Here is a 25,136-nt window from a genome sequence, read left to right on the forward strand (position 1 = left end):
TAGTAAATCTCCTCTGCACCTTCTAAAGCTTCCACATCCTTCCTATAAAGAGGCAACCAGAACTGAACACAATATTCCAAGTGCAGACTAACTCGGATTTTACGGATCTCCGACATTACCTGATGGCTCTTGAATGTGACGATAAAATTCAAAGCAAATTTGATTATCAGAGCAGATATGTCGCCGCGTACAACGCAGACATTCATTGCTCTGTATACTGAGCGAATCTGTGGCAAACCTATAACAGGATCAATGAAAGATCAACTGGAGTGCAGAAGAGAACAAACTATGCAAATGCAAATATAAATAAGTAGCGATAAATAACCAGAATATGGGATAATACAATATGGTCCTTAAAGTGATATCCAGATCAGAATTCCGATGTTAATTGTGCACTCGCATCTAGTGGGTAAGTTTTGAGCATTTGTGTTAGGATCTAGGCATCCCAATGTGGCCGCACCCATGGCTGAGTTTGCTGCCGTTTCTGTTCTGTTCCCACCCATGGGTGGCTCAGTGCCACCCACAAAGGAGTCCGGTCCCACTGTGATTGACAGCCGAGGCGGCGCAGCCCCGCCCCTCGCCTTTGGCCAACCAGAGCCCGGCGCCAGCGACCCCGTGACCCGGACATGGAAGTCCGACGCGTAGAGGGAGGCGGCATGGCGGGCGGGCTGCGGCTGGAGAACGCCAACCCGCTGGTGTTCGGCCGGAGCGCCGAGCGACCTGTCACTGCCGCCGAGCAGGACGAGCGGCAGGCCGAGCTCATCGACGGCAGGGAAGTCTTCGATATCCGGGCCCGGCCGAGCCGGGAGTTGGAGGGGAAGCTCCGGATAAAAGTTTCAGGGCAAGAGGGTACCGGGATGAATTGTCAGGATATGGGTTTAGCCCGGAGTGAAGGGTCAGGATAAGGGTTTTCCCCGGGATGAAGGGTCAGGATATGGGGATCCCGGAGTGAAGGGTCAGGTAAGAGGACCCCGGGGTGAAGGGTCAGGATGGGGATCCTAGGGTGAAGGGTCAGGATAAGAGGACCCCGGGGTGAAGGGTCAGGATGGGGATCCTAGGGTGAAGGGTCAGGATAAGAGGATCCCGGGGTGAAGATGTGTAAAAAGGGTCCGAAGGATCATTGGGGACCCGAGTCACCCCAACCACAAACTGTTCCAGATGTTACCATCCGGGAAACATAAAACAGCATAAAAGCTAGGACAGCTTCTTCCACCAGGCTATCAGACTGATTAATTCATGCTGACACTGCTGTAGTTCTATGTTATATTGACTATCCTGTTGTGCATAATATTTATTATAAATTACTATAATTGCACATTTGAATGTAAATTAAAGATTTTTACTCCGTGTATTTGAAGGATGTAAGTAATAAAGTCAATTCAATTTAAGGATAAGGGGACCCTGGGATGAATGGCCAGGATAAAGGGTTTCCCCAAGTTGAGGGATCAGGACATGAGGATCCCGGGGTGAAGGGTCAGGATAAAAGGTTTCCCCAGCGTGAGGGGGTCAAGATGGGAATTTCTCCAGAGTGAGGGGGTCATGGAGAGGCAAGAGTCAGAGTAGGGGTTTTCCCGGGGTGAGGGGCAATGGAGGAGTATCTATCAATCGTACACCCATCAATCTACAGGCAGGCCAGAACCTGGGCTTTATTATTTTTTGTTTGGAACTATGTTTTACTGCTGTCATAAATATATGTGAATGCTGTTTCGCACCTGGGCCCCAGAGGAACGCTGATTCATGTGTATGGTTCACTGACAATTAAACTTGAACTAGAGGGGTCATGCAGGAGGGATTCTTCAGGGTGAGGGGTCATAGAGGAGAGATTTCCTGGGGAGAGGGGTCAGCAGGTTGAGGAATTATGAGGAGAACACTAGGGTGAAGGTCATGTCAAGGGGTTTCCATGGGAGAGAGGTTGGGGGCAGAGGGATTCCCCACGGAGAAGGGTGTAGATGTGATAACCCCACCCCTGGGATTCATAGCTTACAGGTTCCCCAACCTAGCCATGGAAACCTGGTGTTCTGTGTGGGAGACCATCACAGGGGATTGAGATCCCAGGTAGAGGTTTGAGGCGAGATCAGGAATTAAAGAGGGGAGAGGCATGATTGAGGGCAGGTATCAACAGTTCTTACAGAGTGACTAATGTTGAGTGATTCTCTTTGATCAAACATTCCTTAACATCTACATCTGATCAGATCGATCAATGACCCGGAGCACCCACTGAGTCTGGAGGAACTGAACGTGGTGGAACAAGTTCGCGTTAATGTAAGTGCAATTCAACCTCCGAGATTTTATTAAAATAAGATTGTAGAGATTCTGCAGATAGTGGGAATCCTAAGTAACGCAATTTGTGGAGGAACTCAGTAAGTCACAGGCATCATGGATGGAAAAGAGTAAGTCGATGTTTCGGGCAGATTCCCTTCAACAGGGTTCCTGGTGGGATGTGGACCATAGATTACAACAGGAACTGGAAAAGACGTGTCAAAAGTGCAATGTTATAATAGTCTTGGGAGATTTCAACATGTAGGTCAATTGGGAAAATCAGGTTGGTAATGGATCTCAAGAGAGTGAGTTGATTGAATGCCTACAAGATGGTTTTTAAGAGCATATTGTCATAGAGCCTACTAGGGGATGATCAAAATGGATTGGGTATTATGTACTATAACGAACTGGAGGTGATTACGGAGCTTAAGGTAAAAGAACCCTTAGGAAACGATGATCACAAAATGATTGAGTTCAACTTGAAATTTGATAGGGAGAAAGTAAAGTCTGACGTAGCAATATTTCAGTGGAGTAAGGGTAATTACAGTGGTATGAGAGAGGAGCTGACCTATGTAAATTGGAAGAAGATGCTGGCAAGGATGATAGCAGAGCAGCAATGACGTGAGTTTCTGGGAAAAGTGAGGAAGGTGCAGGATAGTTGTATTCCAAAAACAAAAATACTCAAATGGCTGACAAGGGAAGGAAGTCAAAACTAATTATAAAAGCAAAAGAGGGCATACAACAGAGCAAAAATCAGTGGGAAGACAGGATTGGGAAGCTTTTAAGACCTTTCAGAGAGTAACAAAAAGAATCATTAGGAGGGAAAAGATGAAATATGAAAGCAAGCAAGCAAACAATGTCAAAGTAGATAGTAAGAGCTTTTCCAAGTATGTAAAAAATTAAAAGGGGGATGAGATTGGATATAGGACCACTAGAAAATGAGGCTGGAGAAATAATAATGGGGGACAATGAGGTGGCAGGTGAATTAAATGACTATTTTCCATCAGCCTTCACTGTGGAAGACACTAGCAGTGTGCCAGATGTTGAAGGATGTGAGGAAGAGAAATGAATGCAGTCACTATTACAAGGGAGAAGGTGCTCAAAAATCTGAAAGACCTAAGGGTACATAAATCATCCAGACCAGATAAACTGCACCCTAGGCTTCTGAAAGAAGTAGCAGTAGAGATTGTGAAGGCATTGGTAAAGATCTTTCAAAAATCTTTGGACTCTAGCATGGTGCAGAGGAGTGGAAAATTGAAAATGTCACTCCACACTTAAGAAAGGAGGAAATTATAGACCAGTTAGCCTGACCTCAGTAGTTGGGACGATGATGGAATCAATTGTTAAGGGTGTGGTGATGGAGTACTTGGTGACACAGGACAAGATAGTAGAAAGTCAGCATGGTTTCCGTCAGGGAAAATCCTGCCTGACAAACCTGTTGGATTTCTTTGAGGAGATTACAAGTAGGATAGATAAAGGGGATTCAGTGGATGTTGTATATTTGGACTTTTAAAAGACCTTTGACAAGGTGCCACACATGAGGCTGCTCATCAAGTTAACAGCCCATGGTATTACAGGGAAGTTACTAATATGGTTAGAGCATTGGCTGATTGGTAGGAGGCAGCGAGTAGGAATAAAAGGATCCTTTTCAGATTGGCTGCCAGAGATGGTGGTGTTCTGCAGGGGTCGGTCTTGGGATCACTTCTTTTTATGCTGTATAGCAATGATTTAGATGGTGGAGTAGATGGCTTTGTTGATAAGTTTCCAGATGATGTGAAGATTGGTGGAGGGGTGGGTAGTGTTGAGGAAACAGGTAGGCTGCAGAATGACTTAGATTAGGAGAATGGGCGAGAAAGTGGCAAATAAAATACAAAGTTGGAAAATGCATGATCATGCACTTTGGTAGTAGAAATAAATGTGCAGGCTATTTTCTGAATGGGGAGAAAATCCAAAAATCTAAGATGCAAAGGGACTTGGGAGTCCTTGTGCCAAACAGTGGTGAGGAAAGCAAATGCCATGTTAGCATTCAATTCAAGAGGTTTGGAATGCAAGAGCAGGAATGTGATGCTGAGGCTTTATAAGGCACTAATGAGGCCTCTCCTTGAGTAATGTGAACAGTTTAGGGCTCCTCATCTAATAAAAGATGTGCTGGCATTGGAGAGGGTTCAGAGGAGGTTCAGAAGGATGATTCTTTGAATGAAAGTGTTATACGAGGAATGTTTGGTGGCTCTGGGTCTGTATTCGCAGTTTAGAAAGATGCGGGGGGATCTCATTGAAATGTTTCAAATTTTGAAAGGCCTAGATAGTAGATGTGGAAAGGATGTTTCCCATGGTGGGGGAGTCTAGGACAAGAATGACACAGCCTCAGGACAGAGGGGCATCCATTTAACACAGATGCAGAGAAATTTCTTTAGCCAGAGGGTGGTGAATTATGTGGAATTTGTTACCACAGGCAGATTTGGAGGCCAGGTCATTGTGTGTATTTAAGACAGAACTCAATAGGTTTGATTGAACATGGCATCAAGGGGAAAAAAAGATCAGCCGTGATTGAATGGAGGAGCAGGCTCGATGGGCCATATGGCCTAATTCTGCTCCAGTGTCTTATGGAAATGTGGACAATATTCATTTTCATCGATGCCGTTTGACCTGCTGAACTCCTCCAGCATTTTGTGTTTATCTGTCTTCGTAGCATCATAATATTTTATGTCTTGCACAGTACTGTTGCCACAAAACTACAAATTTAGAGACACTGTCAGTGATAATAAACCTGAGTCGGATTCTACCTGACTGTCGACCTGTTTTACTTGCTGCCCGTTACGCTACTGGCATTTAGGGCAGCAATGAAGTCCCTCCATCTCTGGCAGTGTACAGAGTTTCTTTCATCATGTCATCAGCTTCTTGGTTTTCACTACTGTCGGTCATACAAGTATCGAATGGAGACTCCGGAATATCGTCACACTCGGATGTAGAAGGATTCTTCATTGCTGTTGCCTGAACAGTTTTGTTTGACCAGTTAGGGTTGTTAGCCCTGAACCGAACCCCTGAACCTGGAGGACACTCAATCTGGCCTCTCCCTTTTAACCTGTTTGGTACCAAGTAGCTCTAAGGGGAGATTGTAGAGGACTGGGTGAAGGTGTGTGCAATGTAGAAGTTGTTTCATTGGATACAACAGATAACTTGACAGACTCACAGGTGAAGTGTCAGCTCACCTCGAAGGACTGTGTGGGGCCCTCATCGCTGCTGAGGCTGGCCGTGCACATGCGTCGTGGTGTCACGTCACGGTTTCCATTAAAGGTGGAATCGGCTCTGAGTATCGTGAGACGCTGCTGAGGCTGGCCGTGTGCATGCGTCGTGTTGTCGCGTCACGGTTTCCATTAAAGCTGGAATTAGCTCAGGTCGTGGAAAGCAGGGCCTGTTGATTGATGAGTGAGCAATTTTATGAATATATAACACTGAACTTTGCATGCATTCTGTAAGTTAGTGCGTTTTAAGTCAATTTAGTCAAAAAGAGTGCCGCTGTAATGCACCGTTTGGGTTAATTGGAGGTCACAAACAGCATGAGAGTTTTAGTAGTATATAGATAAATTCAAGCAGGCTTTTTCCACTGAGGTTGAGCGAGACTGGAACTAAATGTCATAGGTTTAGGGCAGTGGTTACCAAACTTTATGTTACCATCCCCTTGGCTCCCAGATCTCCTCCCCAGGCCCCCCATCACTTTCTGGCCATTGCATAAAATCTATGAAGAAGTTTGACTATGTACGGTGTAAGAAAAAAATAGGAACTGCTAATTCAAAGCAGTGACAAATAACACAATTTCTTCAGTCCAGATTTCTCCTGATCTCTCGAATACAGAAGTGTCAAGTTGCTTTTCAACAACTATAACGCACTTCAAGCAATGACTAAGAGGATGGAAGGTTAGCAAGAGATGAGATGATTACTAATAATAAATACTTTATTGATCACAAGTGGGAAATTCTTTCGTTACAGCAGCGACATTTAAAAACAGACTTAATGTGCAGACTTAACCAATAATAAAGTACAGGACAATAATAATTCACCGATGTACAGCAATAATGTACGAAATAACGAAGCAGAGACTATTGTACTATGATGTGTGTTCATCTGTCGCACAGCAATGAACCTTTGCATATGCTTTTTGCACTTAGTAGGAAAGATTTTCTGTAATGATCCCTGTGACAGTGGAGCTGAATGAGTCTGTTTGAAAGGATGCTCTGCTGCTCATTCAGTAGGTCATGGAAAGGATGTGTCTCTCCACCACTAAGAGACTGGGTTGTGGTCAAGGACGGATCCAGCTTTTCTGATGAGTTTATTTAGTCTTTTTGCATCACCAGCACTGATGCTGCTCCCCAACATAGAGCAGCAAAGAAACCACAATGATCTCTGTATTACATGATCATTGCAGTCAATTTTGAGGCATCAAGGATCAAATGCTGATAATTAGTAATGTATTTAAGTATTAATTTCTTAAATTAAGCTTGTAATCCCTCAGCTGCCTCCCCCTTTACTACCAAGTGCCTCCCCACCATCCCCTTAGAAACTCCTACCACATCCCAGGATAAAAGAACTATTCAAGGGGTCCTGAGGGAGAACTTACACACCCAGAGGGTGGTGTGAGTGTGGAATGAGCTGCCACTGGCTGTTGCGGATGCAGGTTCATTTGTAACATTGTGAGAGAAAATTGGGTAGATAGACGGATAAATGAGGTATGGAGGGCCGTGGTCCGGGTGCACGTCAATGGGTCTTGGTAGAAGGTCAGATCTGCATGGGCTAGATGGGCCAAAGGGCCTGTTTCTGTGCTGAAGTATCCTACAAACACCAGTGAAACCTGTGGCATTGCACATTTTAAACCAGGTTCTTTTCTCTGTATTTTGAACAAAACGAGCTGTGCAAAGGTTAATTTTGGGAGGCGTGGAGTTGCAGCCAAAGAGATCTTATGTCAGAGCAACCCGAACTCTCACTTCATTCACCCATCTGTCCTGTTTGCTGATCTGTACTGGCACAATCTTGTTGTTCAGATTTTTTCACAGACCTCCCTCCCAGTGTTACAACTATCAAACATACTTTTTTGACCATATTCTGGGGGAGTTGCAGCTTAAAATTAAAACATAGAACATTACGGTACAGTACAGGCCCTTGGGCCCACAATTTTGTGCTGACCTTTAAACTTACACTTAAGATTAATCTAACCCTTCCCTCCCACATAGCTCTCCATTTCTCTATCATCCATTTGCCTATCTAAGGGTCTCTTAAATGTCTCCAATGCAATCACCTTACAATTATGCTCCCTTATATTAGCATTTCTGCCCTAGGAAAAAGGCCCTGGTTGTCCATTTACCTATTCCTGGTATCATCCTAGTATCAGTTACCTCTCATCCTCCTTCACTACAAGAGAAAACCCCCAGCACGCTTAACCTTTCCTCATAAAACATACTCTAATCCACACAGCATCCTGGAAAATTCCCTCTGTGTCCACTCTAAAGCTTCCACATCCTTCCTGTAATGATGCAATCAGAACTGAACACAATATTCCATGTGTGGTCTAACCAGGGTTTTGCCCCAGTTCATCAGGCTCAACCTCCTCATCCAACCAGCACATCTCTACGTTCCTGTTCAAAGGTTAAATTTAATGTCAGAGAAATGTATACAATATACATCCTAAAATGCTTTTTCTTCGCAAACGTCCACAAAAACAGAGAAGTGCCCCAAAGAATGAACGACAGTAAAACGTGAGAATCCCAAAGTCCCCCCCCAGCTCCCCCCTCCCTTGCGTAAGCGGCAGCGCACAACGATCCCCCTCCCCCCCACCAGCAAAAAAAATGCCCATCGGTACCATCACCGAGCCCAAGCATGTGTTAAGTTCTCCTCTTGCCTTTAAAGTTAAGAAAAGCTTCCACTACATGGTGCACTCCCAGAGAATCTACAGAATCTGGTATTTTAGAAGATTATGTACAAGATGTTAGATCTGATCAGAATAAGCTTTATTATCACTGACCTATCGTGAAATTTATTGTTATGTGGCCTCTTTACAGTGCAAGACATAAAATTACTATGTTAGAAAACTAGTGCACAAAATCCTCCAGAGACCATGATCTAGAGTCCATCAAAAACTACAAACTACTGTCCATCCCAACACTGACATCTCAAGACAGGCTTCGTCTCCTGCAACGAGAGGGGAGACCAACTGCTTGCTGTTCCGATGTTACAATCTGCAAGAAGGCAGACAGGTTGATGGGGAGGTGGGGAGGGTGACAGATGTAGACAGAGTGCATTCTGATTGTTTACATCACCACCTATATGAAGTCTCCAATGCACAGGGTCAAAAGAAACTGCAGAGAATTGTAGATTAGGGCAGCTTCATCGTGGGCACAAACCACCCCAGCATCAAGGACCTCTTCAAAAGGTGACATCCATCAGAACCAGAATCAGGTTTATTATCACCGGCAAGTGTCGTGAAATTTGGTAACTTAGCAGCAGCAGTTCAATGCGATACATAATACAGGAAAAAAAACAAAATAAAATAATAAATAACTAAATCAATTACAGTGTATTTATATGGAATGGATTAAAAATCATTCAAAAAACAAACGGGCATGGTTTGAAAATAAGGGGTAGGTCATTTAGGACAGAGTTAAAGAAAAACTTCTTCTCCCAGAGAGTTGTGGGGGTCTGGAATGCACTGCCTCGGAAGGCAGTGGAGGCCAATTCTCTGGATGCTTTCAAGAAGGAGCTAGATAGGTATCTTATGGATAGGGGAATCAAGGGATATGGGGACAAGGCAGGAACCGGGTATTGATAGTAGATGATCAGCCATGATCTCAGAATGGCGGTGCAGGCTCGAAGGGCCGAATGGTCTACTTCTGCACCTATTGTCTATTGTCAAATAATATATATTAAAAAAGTGAGGTAGTATCCAAGGGTTCAATGTCCATTTAGGAATCGCTGAGTGTGTGCCTTCAGGCTTCTGCACCACCTTCCTGATGGTAACAGTCCTGGGTGTGGACTGGGTGTGGTAACATGCCCTGGGTGTGGGAGATCATTACTAATAGGCTAAAAGCCCTCACCATCTGGGACCTCAAACAAGAGAAAATCTGCAGACGCTGGAAGTCTGAGCGGCACACACAGAACGCTGGAGGAACTCAGCAGGCCAGGCAGCATCTATGGATAAAGGTACAGTCGATGTTACGGGCTGAAACCTTTCTGCAGGACTGGAGAAAAATAGCTGAGGAGTAGATTTGAAAGGTTGGGGAGGGGAAAGAGAAAAACGCCAGGTGATAGGTGAAACTTTGAGGGGGAGGGATGAAGCAAAGAGCTAGGAAGTTGGTGAAAGAGACAGAAGACCACGGAAGAAAGAAAATGGGGAGTCAGCAGGAGACGCTCATGGAGTGAGCACTGTTTCAGATTCGCTCCATAACCTTTACTTTTTTTAACCTATGATCACACTTATTTAACTTACTTTTACCTACACCAAAAGATTCTTGCTACTTTTTTGGACTTATCTTTAAGAGTTTATTGTGAATTTTGAAGAAATGAGTACAAAAATGGCTTTGAGATCTAAAGGGCGAGACCCTGGGAAAGATTCTAACGGGAACGGAAAGAAGAAAAAGACTGATCCTAAGCGCACTGAATTGACTTATGAAATGTTATTGGAGGTTTTAAATGAAAAATCTGAAGAACGACAAATTTTCAAACAAGATATAAAGGCTTTTCAGGATTATATGGATAAGACTGATTCAGTAGTTAACCAGCAGCAAGCTCTAATCGCAATTTTGCAAGAGGACGCTCGGAAGCGAGACTTGATAATCGAAACACTGGAGCAGAAATTATCTTCGACGATTAAACAGGTGGAAACACTTAAAGCCAAGAGTGTCGACTTTGAAAATCGGTCCAGAAGACAGAACTTACGCATACTTGGTCTCCCGGAAAGTATTGAACAAGGGGACCCCTCGAAGTATTTTGCTCAACTTTTAAAGGATGCGTTCCCTTCTGTATTCCCAGACAGTCCTCCGTTACTTGATCGTGCTCACAGAATTATGCGTCGATCACCAAGTGCTTCAGCTAAACCACCGGTGGTAATTATCCGATTTCACTATGTGCATGTTAAAGAGCAACTTATTCGTGTGGCTCGGCGTGTAGGGATGGTCAAATTCCAAGAATTTGATTTTCGATTAGTGGAGGATTTTAGTCCAGAAGTAATGAAGGCAAAGCTCTGAATGAGAACTTCCCTACTGCTGCGGATTCTCGTCTCTAATAAATGAGTGATTTTGATCGTTGCAAGATGGTTTTTGTTTCCTAAACCAGATTTTGTTTCTGGCTATTGGTGTAGGTTTACTCTATATTTTATACTCTAGTTAAAGTTTTTTCCGACGTACTAATCTTTTTATTTTACTTACTTCAATCACTGTACTTTATCTTTGGTCGTTATTATTAATCCTTCGAAGGCAAATTTTTTTTACTAAGATGGCGGTTTCTTCTCTAAAATATTTTTGGCTTTTTTTATTTCGCCATTTTTTTTCTCTCGTCTTCTTCCTATAATGCATTTCTTATCACAGTTTAAATTTTTTTTGGTTTGTTTGGGTTTTAACCCGATTTATAAGTTACTAGTGATTATATTCTTTTTGTTTTTTTTATTAGCAATTATATTAAGAAGTTTGGTTTTAGTATAGTGATCATTATTTCTTTAGAGTTTGGGTGGATCTTTTTTTTCCTTTATATACGGAGTTGCCTTCTGCTGATATGGGGGTAAATTTAGTTTCATTTCTCTTTTTTCCCTAGCCTTCTCCTGGCTGGGGAGGGGCTTTCTCCTCTTGGGTGGGGGGGTGGGTTTTTTTTTTCTAAATCCTATGTTTATATCAGTTTTTTTTAGTTTTTTCATTTGGGCTGATTTTAAACTACTAAAATGTCCGCGATGTCGTCACTTCCGGGTCCACCCCTTATTTTTGTTCCTCTTCCGGGTGCATGAGTTCATAATTTGGTTAACCCTTTATATACCAAAGGGTTGATTTCAGAAATATGGCTCAGACCATTAATTTTGTCTCTTGGAATACTAATGGCTTAAACCATCCGATTAAATGGAAAAAGATTTTCAAAGTATTCCAAAGACTGAATGCACATATTATTTTTGTACAAGAAACTTGTGAGGAAAGAGGACAATCATCGTTTTTTTTTGGTTTTGGAGGGGTCAACAGTACCATTCGAATTCGAATGCTAAAGTAAAGGGAGTTTCAATTTTTATTGACTCCTCGATTGCATTTGTCCAACATGATATTTTTTTGGATCCGAATGGTAGATTTTTGATAATTACTGGGTTACTTTTTAACAAAAAGGTTGCTATGGTTAATGTTTATGCTCCAAATGTGGATATCCCGATTTTTTTAAGTCTTTATTTACTTCTCTACCTAATTTAAATGAATATAGGTTAATAATGGGTGGTGACTTTAATTGTTGTTTAAATCCTTTGTTGGACAGATCTATATCTACTCAGACTTTACCTAATAAGTCGGCCACTTATATTAACTCTTTTTTGACTGATAATGGAATTTTTGATATTTGGAGATTTCAGCATTCTAAGGACAAAGAGTTTTCATTTTTCTCACATGTTTATCATTCTTACTCGAGAATTGATTATTTTTTTATTGACTTGTTTTATTCCATTGGTAATTGGTTGTAATTATGATATTATAGCCATCTCTGACCATGCTCCATTAAAACTTTCTATTAAATTTACGGATACAGCTTCTAGTGCTAGACAATGGCGATTTGATTCTACCTTACTGCAAGATCCGGATTTTATTAAATTTATGAAGGAACAGATCGATTTCTTCTTTTCAACTAATTCCACGGATGATATTTCTTGTGGAACACTTTGGGACACTTTTAAAGCATATATACGTGGACAGATTATCTCCTACTCCGTTGTTTTGAGAAAACTCATTAAGAAGGAAACTCTTTTATTGGTTGATAAAATTAAAGAGATTGACAAGAAATATTCGACTTCTCCTAGTAAGGAGCTTTACAAACAAGGGGTTGAACTTCAAATGGAACATAGTTTATTACTTACATCTTCGATTGAAAATCAATTAATGAAAATCAGATCTGATTTTTATATACATAGTGATAAATCGGGTAAACTGTTAGCTAGTCAATTGAAGAATGCTTTGGTTAAATGCCAAATTACTAAGATTCATCAGCAGAATGGAGATCTGACAGTTAACCATGATGAGATAAACAAATCTTTTCAAGATTTTTATACCTCCCTGTATCATTCTGAATTCCCTCATGATTATAATACCATGTGTGATTTTCTTGGGAAATTGAATTTTCCAAAATTATCATCAGATGATCTTTCAATATTAGAAACTCTTATTACGGATGCAGAAATTAAAGGGGTTATTTCCTCTATGAATTCTGGGAAAGCACCAGGTCCAGATGGGTATACAGTAGAATTTTTAAAATGTTTTTCCTCTACTCTTTCTCCTTGGTTATGCAGGGTTTTTGAAGAAGCAATTAGATTGGGTAATTTGCCACAATCTTTTTATAGAGCTTCTATTTCTTTAATATTGAAGAAAGATAAAGACTGTACTGACTGTGCATCCTATAGACCAATATCCTTATTGAATGTAGATTCCAAGATCTTTTCCAAGTTACTGGCATCCAGGCTGGAGAAGGTATTACCTCAAATTATCTCAGAAGATCAAACTGGTTTTATTAAAAATCGCTATTTTTTCAATGTTAGGAGATTATTGAATATTGTTTATACTCCTTCACATAGCACTTCAGAATGTGTCATTTCATTAGATGCGGAGAAAGCATTTGATAGAGTTGAATGGCCATACTTACTTACTGTGCTTGAGAAGTTTAATTTTAGTCCGACATTCATTTCCTGGATTAAACTGATATATCATACTCCAGTAGCCTCGGTGTTTACTAACAATCAAAGATCTCCCTTTTTTCGTTTATTTTGGGGTACTAGACAAGGCTGTCCTCTTAGTCCATTATTATTTGATATTGCTTTAGAACCCTTGGCAATTGCTATCAGAGAATCACAGAACATTTTTGGCATTAATCGTGGGACGGATATACATAAGCTATCATTATATGCAGATGATTTATTATTATTTATTTCTGATCCTGAGAAATCCATTCCTGCAGTTATATCATTGTTGGCTCAATTTAGTAATTTTTCTGGGTATAAATTAAATCTTAATAAGAGTGAATTGTTTCCTTTAAATAGACAGGTTCCAATTTATGGAAATTTACCTTTTAAATTAGTTAATGACTCTTTTATTTACTTAGGGATTAAAATTACAAAAAATTATAAGGACTTATTTAAGGTTAATTTTTTACCTCTAATCGATCAGATTAAACGTTTGTTTACTAAATCGTCACCAGTATCTTTATCTCTGATAGGTCAGATTAATGCTATTAAGATGGTTATTTTACCCAAGTTTTTATATATATTTCAAACGGTACCAATTTTTATTCCGAAATTTTTTTTGCTAATGTTGATTCAAAAATTTCCTCATATATATGGCAGAATAAAAATCCTAGATTAGGTAAAAAGTATTTACAGAAGGCAAGGAAGGAAGGTGGATTGGCATTGCCTAATTTTAGATTTTATTATTGGGCAGTCAATATCCGATATTTGATATGTTGGTTAAAGGATTGGGATTTATCTTTTAGCCCTCATTGGGTGAACCTGGAAATTAAATCTGTACAAGGATTTTCATTGGGTTCTATTTTAGGGTCTTCTCTTCCCTTTGCTCTTTCTAAATTGCAGAAACGAATTGACAATCTGATAGTTAAACATACTTTACGTATATGGTTTCAATTTCGGAAATTTTTTGGGTTGACTCAGTTTGTTTTAAATATTCCTATTGTATCCAATTGCTTTTTTTATCTTTCTATTATAGACCAAGCTTATTCAGCTTGGAAGACTAAAGGATTACTACGATTTTCCGATTTATTTTTGGATAATTGTTTTATGTCTTTTGAACAATTATTTAATAAATATAATTTGCCTAGATTTCATTTTTTTAGATATTTACAGATTAGGAATTTCTTAAATACTGTACTTCCTACCTTTCCAAATCTTGTGTCTTCAGGTATTTTGGAGAATTTGTTTGAACTAAATCCTTCTCAGAAAGGGCTAATATCAAAACTCTACAATATAATTATGAAGATACGTTCAGAGCCCTTCTATAAGATTAAAAATGATTGGGAAAGAGAACTTAACCTTACTATCCCTATTGAGAATTGGGATAAAATTCTTCAATTAGTTAATTCATCATCTATATGTGCTAAACATTCATTAATACAGTTTAAAGTTGTGCATAGGGCTTATATGTCCAAGGATAAATTGGCTCATTTTTATTCCTATATAAATCCTATTTGTGACAGATGTCATTCTGAGATAGCGTCTTTAACTCATATGTTTTGGTCTTGTCCGCTTTTGAAAAAATATTGGAAAGACATTTTTGATATTATTTCCACGGTATTGAACATTGATTTACAACCTCATCTGATTACTGCAATTTTTGGTTTACCAATGATGGACTCAGTCCATTTATCCTCTTCTGCTCGACAAATGATTGCATTTCTTACATTAATGGCTAGAAGATCTATTTTGTTGAATTGGAAAGAAATTAATCCTCCTACCGTATTTCATTGGTTTTCTCAAACTATGTTATGTCTAAATTTTTTAGAAGTGTTGTATTTGATACTTATATTAAATTTGAAAAGATATGGAGACCATTTATTCAATATTTTCATATGATGTAATGTGACCCAGTTCCAAGCCTATTTGTTTTTCCAGTTTTGATTTTATATATATTGAGAGGATTGGAGTTGACGACACTGATGATTTTGTATTCTTGTTAGATATTATAAACAGCCCTTTTTTTCATTATTTTTTTTCCCTTTTTTCTTTTTTTGTTTTTTTCCTCCTTATTAGTTATTAGATTGTTAGATTAGTTTTTCTTGCATAATTTTTTTTTCTTTTTCTCTTTTTTGTTTTTTTAAATATATATATATTATGATATACCTAGGTTTGCTTTGTTTATATGTTACTTGTATTGTCCATGATTTGGGAAGACTCATTTATATTGTAACTATTGCTTATGTATTCTTTCATGTTCAGTTGAAATGTGTATGTTTGTAATCCCATTATCTATGTATTAATCTTATTATGTTGATATTAATAATAATAATAAAAAGATTGAAAAAGGAAGAAAGAAAATGGGGTGGGGGGGAAGCACCAGAGGGAGGCGATGGGTGGCCAAGGAGATAACATGAGAGAAGGACAAAGGGATGGGAAATGGTGAAGTGGGGGAGGCATTACTGGAAGTTTGAGAAATCAATGTTCATGCCATCAGGTTGGAGGCTACCCAAGCGGAATATAAGGTATTGTTCCTCCAACCTAAGTGTGATCTTATCCCGTCAGTGGAGGAGGCCATGGATGGACATAATTAGAATAGGAATGAGAAGTAGAATTAAAATGGGTGACCACTGGGAGATCCTGCTTGTTCTGTGTCGGGTCTCGCCAATATATAAGAGGCCATACTGGGAGCACCGAACACAATATATGCCCCCAACAGACTCACAGGTGAAGTGTTGCCTCACCTGAAACAAAAAACACAATAAATATTGAGAACATGCAATGAAGAGTCCTTGAAAGTGAGTCCATAGGTTGTGGGGACAGTTCAGTGTTGAGGTGAGTGAGGTTAAGTGACGTTATCCCCTCTGGCTCAAGAGCCTAGTGAATGAGGGGAATTAACTGTTCCTGAACTGGTGGTGTGGGTTCTGAGGCTCCTGTGCTTCCTTCCCAATGGCAGCAGTGAGCAGAGAGCACGGCCAAGATGGTGGAGGTCCTACAGCGCTCCATGTAGGTGTGCTCAGTACCTTTACCCATGATGGACTGGGTCAGATATCCTCTAATTTTTTGTACGCTTTTCCATTCAAGTGCCTGGGTGTTTCTATACCAGACCATGATGCAGCCAGTCACTCTACTCCCCACTGCACATCTATGGGAGTTTGTCAAAGTTTTAGATGATATGCTGAATCATTGCAAACTTCTGAGGAAGTAGATGCTGAGGGTTTTGGGCAGAGCAGTTGCCATACCTAGCTATGGTGCATTGAGATGGGATGCTTCTATGTACAAATTGGTGGGTGTCAGTGGGGGCTTGCTAAAACTCCTCAACCTTCCATGTTCACAGGTTACTCAGAAAGCAGTGGATACGAACAAACACTTTGATTCTAATTTTCACACTGCTGGTGTCACAGGTTGCCTTGATCCTAGAATCTGAACCTTCCAGCTTTGCCCCTCAGGCAGGTTTGCCTGTGAGACAGACTAACAAGGAGTTTCTGCACATTGTACTGACCCTGCTTTGCCTGTCCTTGTCCAGGTGGTCGATCAAGAGAACAGTGTGTCAGTCGCCTTCACGCCAACAATCCCTCACTGCAGTATGGCCACACTGATTGGCTTATCCATCAAAGTCAAGCTGCTGCGATCTCTACCTGCCCGCTTCAAGGTGAGAGCTGCATAACAACGTGGTTGCACACCAGCTACTGTAGAGCGACAGTGGGTGTGCGAGAGTGCATGTGTGTGTGCGCACAAATGCAAGGAGGCATCACTTGCATGGTGATCCATGCGTGACTGAGTGTATGTGTGTGCAAGTTTCATTTGTGGGATGATGGGTTTTAATCAGAATCATGTTTGTTATCACTGACAGGTTATGAAATTTGTTGTTTTGTACCAGCAGTATAGTGCAAGAGAAAAATTTGTAAGTTACAAAAATAAGTAAATAATGCAAAAAAGGAATAAGAGATGATGTTCATGGACTCTTCAGAAATCTAATGGCAGAGGGTAAGAAGCTGTTCCTAAAATGTTGAATGTGCATCCTCAGGCTCTTGTACCACCTCCCTGATGGTAGTAACAAGAAGAGGGCATGCCCCAGATGGTGATATGCCTCCATCATACCTTCTTGAGGCACCACCTCTTGAAGATATCCTCTAGTCGGGAGGCTTGTGCCTATGATGGAGCTGACTGAGTCTGCAGCCTTTTCCAATCCTGTGCATTTGTCTATCCATATCAGACAGTGATGCAACCAGTCAGAATTCTCTCAAAGGTTCACTTGTTCGTTCATTATGGGCCATGTCGTATGACATTGGTGACCATGATTGATCTTGGCAAATTTTTCTACAGAAGTAGTTTGCCATTGCCAGTGTCTTTACAAGACAGGTGACCCTAGCCATTATCAATACTCTCCAGAGATTGTCTGCTTGGCGTCAGTGGTTGCTTATCAGGACTTGAAATGAGCACTGGCTGCTCATATGACCATCCGCCACCTGCACCCATGGCTTCACATGACCCTGATTGGGGGAGCTATGCAGGTGCTGCACCTTGCCCTAGGGTGACCTGCAGGCTAGTGGAGGGAAGGAGTGCCTCACACCTCTTTTGGTAGAGACATCTTCATCCCACCACCCAGGTCTTCACAGTAGAAATTTGCGAGAGTCTTTGATGACATAATGAATCTAAAACCCTAATGAAATATAGCCATTGCCGATCCTTCTTTGTAATTCTGCCTCAGTGACAATTTTATATTTGCACTTACATCCACAGTAATGAAGTGTTTCCAGAGGCTGTTGATGAAGCAAATTAGCTCATGCCTGAGGGGCGATTTAGATCCACTCCATTTAGTCTTCTGGAGGACCAGGACCATGGCAGATGTCATCTCATTAGCTCTTCACTCAACACTGGAGCATCTAGATAGCAAAGATGTACACATCAAAACGTTCTTTATCCATCACAGCTTATTTAACACCATCGCCCCCTCTAAACTAATCAATAAGCTTCAGGAACTACCGGTGGTGGGGGGAGCGCACAGTGACCGGGTCTCTGATACCGAGTCTGGTACTGTGGCTCAGGAGAGCAGAGAGGTAAAGAGGACTGCAGTGTTGATAGGAGATTCCTTAGTCAGAGGAACGGAGGCAAAGTTCTGTGGGCGCAATAGAGACACCGGGATGGTAGTTGCCTCCCTGGTGCCGGGAACAGGGATGTGTCAGATCGGGTCCATGGTGAGGGTGAGAAGCCAGAAGTCTAGATACATATTGTCACTGATGACATAGATATAGACAAGGTGAAGAGGTCCTGAAGAGAGATTTTTGGGAGCTAGGTAGAAAGTTGATAAACAGACCTCTCTGGATTGCTGCCTGTGCCACAAGCCACTAAGAGTAAGAATAGGATGATTTGGCAGGTGAATGTGTAGCTCAGGGGCAAGGGCAGGGATTCAGAGTTGTGGATCATTGGGATCTCTTCTGGGGAAGGTATGTCCAAAGGGCAGATTACACCTGAACCCGAGAGGGTTCACTATAAGGGCATAAGGCATATGAGCAGCCCATCGAGTCCGCTCCACCATTTCATCATGGCTGATCCCAGATCCCATTCAACCCCATATTCCTGCCCTCTCACCATATCCCTTGATGCCCCGACCAATCAGGAATCTATCAACTTCTACTTTGAGTATATCCCATACTTGGCCTCCACCACAGTATGTGGCAGAGCATTCCACAGATTTGTCACTCTTTGTCAAAAAAAATTCCTCCTTCCTTCCATTTTAAAAGGCTACCCCTTAATTTTGAGGCTATGCCCTCTATTTCTAGCTACCCCCACCAGAGGAAACATCCTTTCCACATCCACTTTGTCAAGTCTTTTCAACAACAGAGTTGTGACTGGATTTTGTCCCTGTGTTGCCATTTTGCCACCTTAATGGCTCTATGTAAATCATAGTGACATCTCTTGAGCTTCTGTTGGTCTCTGGAGCTGAAGGCTTTATCCCTTGTGCTGAGAGCAACACGCACTAAACTATTTATCCAAGGCTTCTGGTTTGGATAGACTGGGACAGATTTTTAGGGAGCAATGTCTTCAATGCACTTCCAAATGAAGCTTGTGACCACTTCTGGGTATTAGGAGATGTTCTCAGCTCAAAATGATTCCCAGGTGACGCTACCAAAGCAGTCTTGTAACATTGAGCAGTGGATAGTTTTCACTGTGGCCTCTTCCTGTTTCAGTTTCTGCCTTTAGGCAAGCAGGCAGGCAAGAGCAAGATGGAGGAATGGTCAGACTTTCCAAACGAAGGGTGGGGAAGTGCTTTGGAGGCAAGTGAGCAAAGAGGTGCTCATTGATGGGGCGGGACAAAATGGGCTATGGAGTTAACATGCCATCCTTTCCTCAGACCTTGCTTTTGCTCACCATGAGCAGCTCATTCTTGACTTTATGCCCCTCCAACTTCTGTCCTGAACTTGACCTTCTGTTGTGGGTTTGTCCTCCCTGCAGGTGGATGTACACATAACACCAGGGACGCACGCATCTGAACATGCAGGTAAGCAAGCCAGTATCATCAGCAAACACTCTAATTGTGCCACGTATATTCACATCCAGATCAATTACATAAATGCTGACTAATAGGGATCTCGACACTGACTCCTCCTGGGGCACCCCACTCGTCACAGGCCTCCAGTTGTCGAATTAACCTTCAGACAATACCTTCTGCTTCCTATCATTGAGCCTATTCTGAATCCCAGTGAACTCAGCCTCAAGATCAGGGGCCCATGGTGGCCTAGTGGTTAGCATGACGCTATTACAGTTTGGAGTTCAATTCCAGCGATGTCTGTAAGGAGTTTGCGCAATCTCCCTGCAAGTCCATGGGCATGCTCCTGTTTCCTCCCACATTGCAAAGGCGTATAGCAGTAAGTTAATCGGTCCTGTGATTAGTCTGGGGTTAAATCCGTGGGTTGCTGGGTGGCTCGGCTCATTGGACCCGAGGGGTCTGTTCCACACTGTATCTCTAAAAAAAATAAAATCAGCTTGCCTTGCGGGACCTTGTCAAAGGCCTTATTAAAATGCACGTAGGCAGTAGCCTCTCCCCTACCTTCGTCGCTTCTTAATAGCTCCTTAAAATCTTGAAACGATTCCTTGGGATATCCTCTTAAGCCCTGATGTATGTCCTCCCTTATTACAAAAAATAAACAATAATCCCTCCGTAGAACGTAGAACAATACAACACAGGAACAGGCCCTTCGGCCCAGAATGTTGTGCTAATCCAATTAAATGGCCAACTAATCTCTTCTGCCTACACAATGTCCATATCCTTCCCTTTTCCTCATGTTGATCTGCCTAACAGAGTTATAGAGCACGCAGCACAGAATCAGTATCCCAAGACACTGAGCTGCCAGTCCTGACCTTCTGCCAGACATAATTCTGATACAGCCACATTATTGAATATTGGAAGGCCTATATAGAGTGAAGCTGAAGAGAATGTTTCTAATAGTGGTGGAGTCTGGGACTGGAGGGCACACACGTCTCTTTAGAAAAGATATGAGGAGGAATTTCTTCAGCCAGAGGATGGTAAATCTGGAATTCATTGCCACAGAATCTGCGGAGGCCAAGTCAGTTGAGTATGTTTAAAGCAACCTTACTAATTAAGAACCTATCAACCTTTGCTTTAAGTATGCCCAATGATTTGGCTTCCACAGCCTTCTGTGGCAACACATTCCACAAATTTGTCACCCTTTGGCTAAAGAAATGTCTCTTAATCTCTTTTCTAATGGTGTTTTCTGATCCAAGACTCCTCCACTGCAGGAAACGTCCTCTCCACCTCCACTCTATCTAGGCCTTTCAATATTAGATGGGTTTCAAAGAGATCTTCTGGCACCAACGTGGCATGCCCTAACTTACTAACCCCGACCAATACATCTTCAGAATGTGGGAGGAAACCCATGCGGTCACGGGGAGAACGTACAGACTCCCTACAGACAGTAGCATGAATTGAACCGCGATAGCTGGTGCTGTAAAGTGTTGCAGTAACCACCGCGCTACTATGCCGTCCATTGCAGGGGAAACCTGTGAAGCTTAGAGTTTAAAACTTTACAGCACATTAACCCCTTACAGACAACAGGAGGAAGTGAATCCAGATAACGAGTGCTGTCGAGCAAACGGTGATGTCACCCTGTGGAGTTTTTCTAGCCTTTATATTTTTATATCAGATTTCTTCAAGGAAGCATCAATAGCTAGATCAACACTCCAGTCACCCAGAGAAAGGAACTGTAAGACCATAATACAAACAGAATTAGGCCATTTGGCCCTTCGAGTCTTTTCCACCATTCAATCATGGCTGATTTATTTTCCCTCTCAACCTCATTCTCCCTCCTCCCCGTAACTTTTGACACCCTGACTAATCAAGAACCTATCAAACTCCATTTTAAATATACCTAAAAACGTGCCCTCCACAGACATCTCTGGCAATGAATTTCACAGGTTCACCACCCTCTGGCTAAAGAAATTCCTCCTCATCTCCATTCTAAAGGGACATCCTCGTATCGTGAGGATGTGCCCTCTGGTGCTAGACTTCCGCACTGTAGGAAAAGGTGTAAATGTAGCCACCTCTACCACTTTCTCTGGCAGTTTGTTTTCATCTTTTAGTTCAGAATCACTTTATTGCCAGTATGTGAAACATACCAGGATTGATTGTGGTTCAGTGCCAAGCAGAAATCACAGGACAATACCATAACAGACAACACAACAGCAACCAACAATTTATAAGACAATAGTGAGCAGAATGGTCACATGTGCAAATGTCAATTATCAGACTTAAATAAATGTGAACATATAAGCCAGTTAAATAATCATCAACAGAAGGAGAGTACGAAAGACCATTTAACGAATGTTGTGCAGGGACAGTTAAGGTATTACACTTGACTGAGTTTTGTTGAGAAACTTTCCCTCTCTTAAATATTTCCTCTTTCGCCTTAAACCTATAGACTCCCTGGCCCTAGGAAATGTAATCATCCACCTTACCTTACACTCCTCATGGTTTTATAAGCTTGTGTAAGGTCACCCCTCAGCCCCCTTCACCCCAGGTAAAATAATTCCAGCTTATCCATCTCTCATAACTCAAGCCTTATAGTCCTGACAACATCTGTGAACCTGTTCTACACCCTCTCCAACTTAATGACATCCTTCCTATAACTAAGTAAACTGCTCGCAATACTCCAAATGCAGTCTTACCATCATCTTGCACAACACAATAAATTATTTCCCATGGTAGGGGGATTTTAGGACAACAGGACATGACTTCAGGATTGAAGGACGTCCATTTAGAACTGAGATGCGGAGAAATTACTTCAGTCAGAGGGTGGTAAATCTGTGGAATTTGTTGCCAAGGGTGGCTGTGGTGGCCGAGTCACTGGGTGTATTTAAGGCAAAAGATAGATAGGTTCTTGATCAGCCAGGGCATCAAAGGGTATGGAGAGAAGGCAGGGGAGTAGGGATGACTGGAGGAATTGGATCAGCCCATATTTGAATGGTGGAGCAGACTCGATGGGCCGAATGGCCTACTTCTGCTTCCATATCTTATCTTATGGTGTAATGCTTTAAAGCAGCCAGCTATACGTGCGGGTTCATTTCCTGCCGATGATGCTAAGCAGCTTGTATGTCATCCCTGTGACCACATGAGCTGCTCCGGCTTCCTCTCACATTCCAAAGATGTACAGGTTAGGCTCACTGAGTTGTGGGCCTTCTGTGTTGGTGCCGGAAGCTTGGTTACCTTTGCAAGCTGCCCTCAGCACATCCTCGCTGATTCGGTTTCATTTTGCTGTATTTTTCGACGTACATGTGACAGCTAATCTTTGTCTTTTTATTAATCCATTCCAACTCCATGTGCTCAGTGCCCTGACTGTTGAAGGCCAATGTGTAAACGCCTTCACCAGCCTGTCCGCCTGTGTCACAACTTTCAGGGAACAATGTACCTGTTTCTCCAGTCTCTGTGTTCTTCAACACTGCTCAGGGCCCTGCCGCTGACTGTGTGCGAATGGGCAGCGGACCAAAGCGTCTGTTTTTGTAATGACTGGGACCCCCCGTGGATATGGGAGCCTGAGGGGTGACTCTACTGATGGGATTTACTGTGCCTTGCACTCTGCTCATTCTCAGCGAATGTCTGCTTCCTTCCCCAGTGAACAAGCAGCTGGCAGACAAGGAGCGAGTGGCTGCAGCTCTGGAGAACTCTCACCTGCTGGAGGTCGTCAATCAGTGCCTGTCAGCCAGAGTCTGAGCCTCCTCGCTGAGGCTGGAACACTGGGTGCTGGCGGGCCAGGCTCCTGGGACAAGGGACAGGGCTTTGGTGATGTGTCTGCAGGTGTACATGGAGTGGCTGTGCCTGATGAGTGTGAGTGTGTATACACATTTGTGACATGGAGTAGCTGGCCAAGCGATATCAGTGCACGTGTGTGTGTGTACATGGAGCATGTGGGTTAGTGTGTGTGTTTGGGATGTGGAATATGTAGAGTATATGTCTGTGGGTGGATGGATGGATGTGTGCATCTGGGTGTGTTTGTGTGTGTTTGCCTCTCCTGGAGTCACAAAGCTAAACAAAGGTCTCTCTGTAGTCTGAATGAGAGTCAGACATCATTCACGTCCGCTGTGGGTTGAAGGTGATTGCACACTGTCCCTTCTCTCCTCTCTCGGCCCGATGGAATTGGCCACTGTTGGTGGGGGTGGGCAGTGTTACTGCCAAGCCCGGCACTGGGAGGGATGGAAATCAGTTAATGAGCCCATCCTCAGCAATAACCTCTGGCCACCATCTAAGATTAGTCTCTGGGGATCGGGCGAAGCTGTCTTCCCGTTCTGTTATTTTATATCCCACTCTCACAGGTGTTACCTGTATTTGCTGACACGCTGCTTTGCGCACATGAGCCCCCTCAATCCCAGGTACCGTACGTTGCGGCCAGTTGCATTCGGAATGTTGGCCTCTGGATAATTTTCTGCAGATTATTAACGGAATAAACTCTGTTAGTTTGGCAGTAGCTTTAAAATGTATTGTTTTTGGAAACAAATACAGACTAGATATACTTGCAATCCCTGACTTACCACAGTGGGTGTTAAGTCATTCAGGTTAACAAGATGAGCAAATATTTTAACTTTTCTAATTACTGTATCCACTTGTCTGGGACGAGGCTGAATGACATTACACCCCCCCCCCCCTCCCCCCAAAGTTATCATCAGTAGCACTGCTGTCAGAGTAACACACAAAATGCTGGAAAAACTCAGCCGTTCAGGTAGCATCCATGGAGAGGAATAAACAGCCAATGTTTTCTGACAAAGATTCTCTGTCTGAAACGTAGATTGATTATTCCTCTCCATAGATGCCACCTGACATGCTGAGTTTCTCCAGCATTTTGTGTGCTACTTTGACAACAGTGTTACTGTATTTTGTATTTTACACAGAGGATGGTGCATATATGGAACAAGCTACCAGAGGAAGTGGTAGTATTTTGTGTGTGTTGCTCTGCATTTCCAACATCTACTAAATCTCTTGTGTTGATATGTTGCTGTCAAATCTCTTTTATTTGCAAATGTGTGAAACCGTACTGAATTAAAGCTACAAAATGTGTTGATTCTTCTGTTAGCTGTGGTTGTGTTATGTTTCCCCTGGACATGTGTTTTACTCATATATCAACACAACATTGGACAGGCTTGTCCTAAGTTAAAGTAAATTTATTATCATGTACACTCAGAGGTCAGAGGAGAATGGCCAGACTAGTTCAAGCTGAGGGAAGGTGACAGTAATTCAAATAACCAATGTTACAACAATGGTGTACAGAAGAGCATCTGTGAATGCACAACACATTGAGCCTTGGAAATAGATGAGCTACAGCAACAGAAGACCACACCGGGTTCCACTCCTGTACCTAATAATGGCCACTGAGTGTATGTATTCTGCACACCACTGTTGTAATGATTTTCACCTTCCAGTCAGCTAGAACTAGTCTGTCAAAACTCTGACCTCTCATTAACAAGTTATTTGCCC

General features: G+C 42.2%; 1 protein-coding gene across 1 annotated transcript; it reads left to right on the plus strand.

The window, feature by feature from the left end:
* The first annotated feature begins 613 nt into the window (after positions 1–613).
* On the plus strand, positions 614–24,723 carry ciao2b (cytosolic iron-sulfur assembly component 2B). Its single transcript, XM_073070460.1, has 5 exons — positions 614–783; positions 2,183–2,262; positions 16,680–16,805; positions 19,610–19,655; positions 23,284–24,723. Exons 1-5 carry the CDS (start codon positions 627–629, stop codon positions 23,379–23,381), a joined length of 507 nt encoding a protein of 168 aa, XP_072926561.1. The 5' UTR covers positions 614–626; the 3' UTR covers positions 23,382–24,723.
* The last annotated feature ends 413 nt before the right edge of the window (positions 24,724–25,136 follow it).

This window comes from Hemitrygon akajei, chromosome 17 (assembly GCF_048418815.1).
Source record: "Hemitrygon akajei chromosome 17, sHemAka1.3, whole genome shotgun sequence".
Classification (NCBI taxonomy): Eukaryota; Metazoa; Chordata; class Chondrichthyes; order Myliobatiformes; family Dasyatidae; genus Hemitrygon; species Hemitrygon akajei.

Bases quoted from the DNA above. Each gene is read 5' to 3' on its own strand.
- ciao2b (XM_073070460.1), top strand. From the start codon at position 627: ATGGAAGTCCGACGCGTAGAGGGAGGCGGCATGGCGGGCGGGCTGCGG. The intron at 784-2,182 runs ATATCCGGGCCC...CTTAACATCTAC, and splicing joins CGACGGCAGGGAAGTCTTCG to ATCTGATCAGATCGATCAAT. The intron at 16,806-19,609 runs GTGAGAGCTGCA...TCCTCCCTGCAG, and splicing joins CTCTACCTGCCCGCTTCAAG to GTGGATGTACACATAACACC.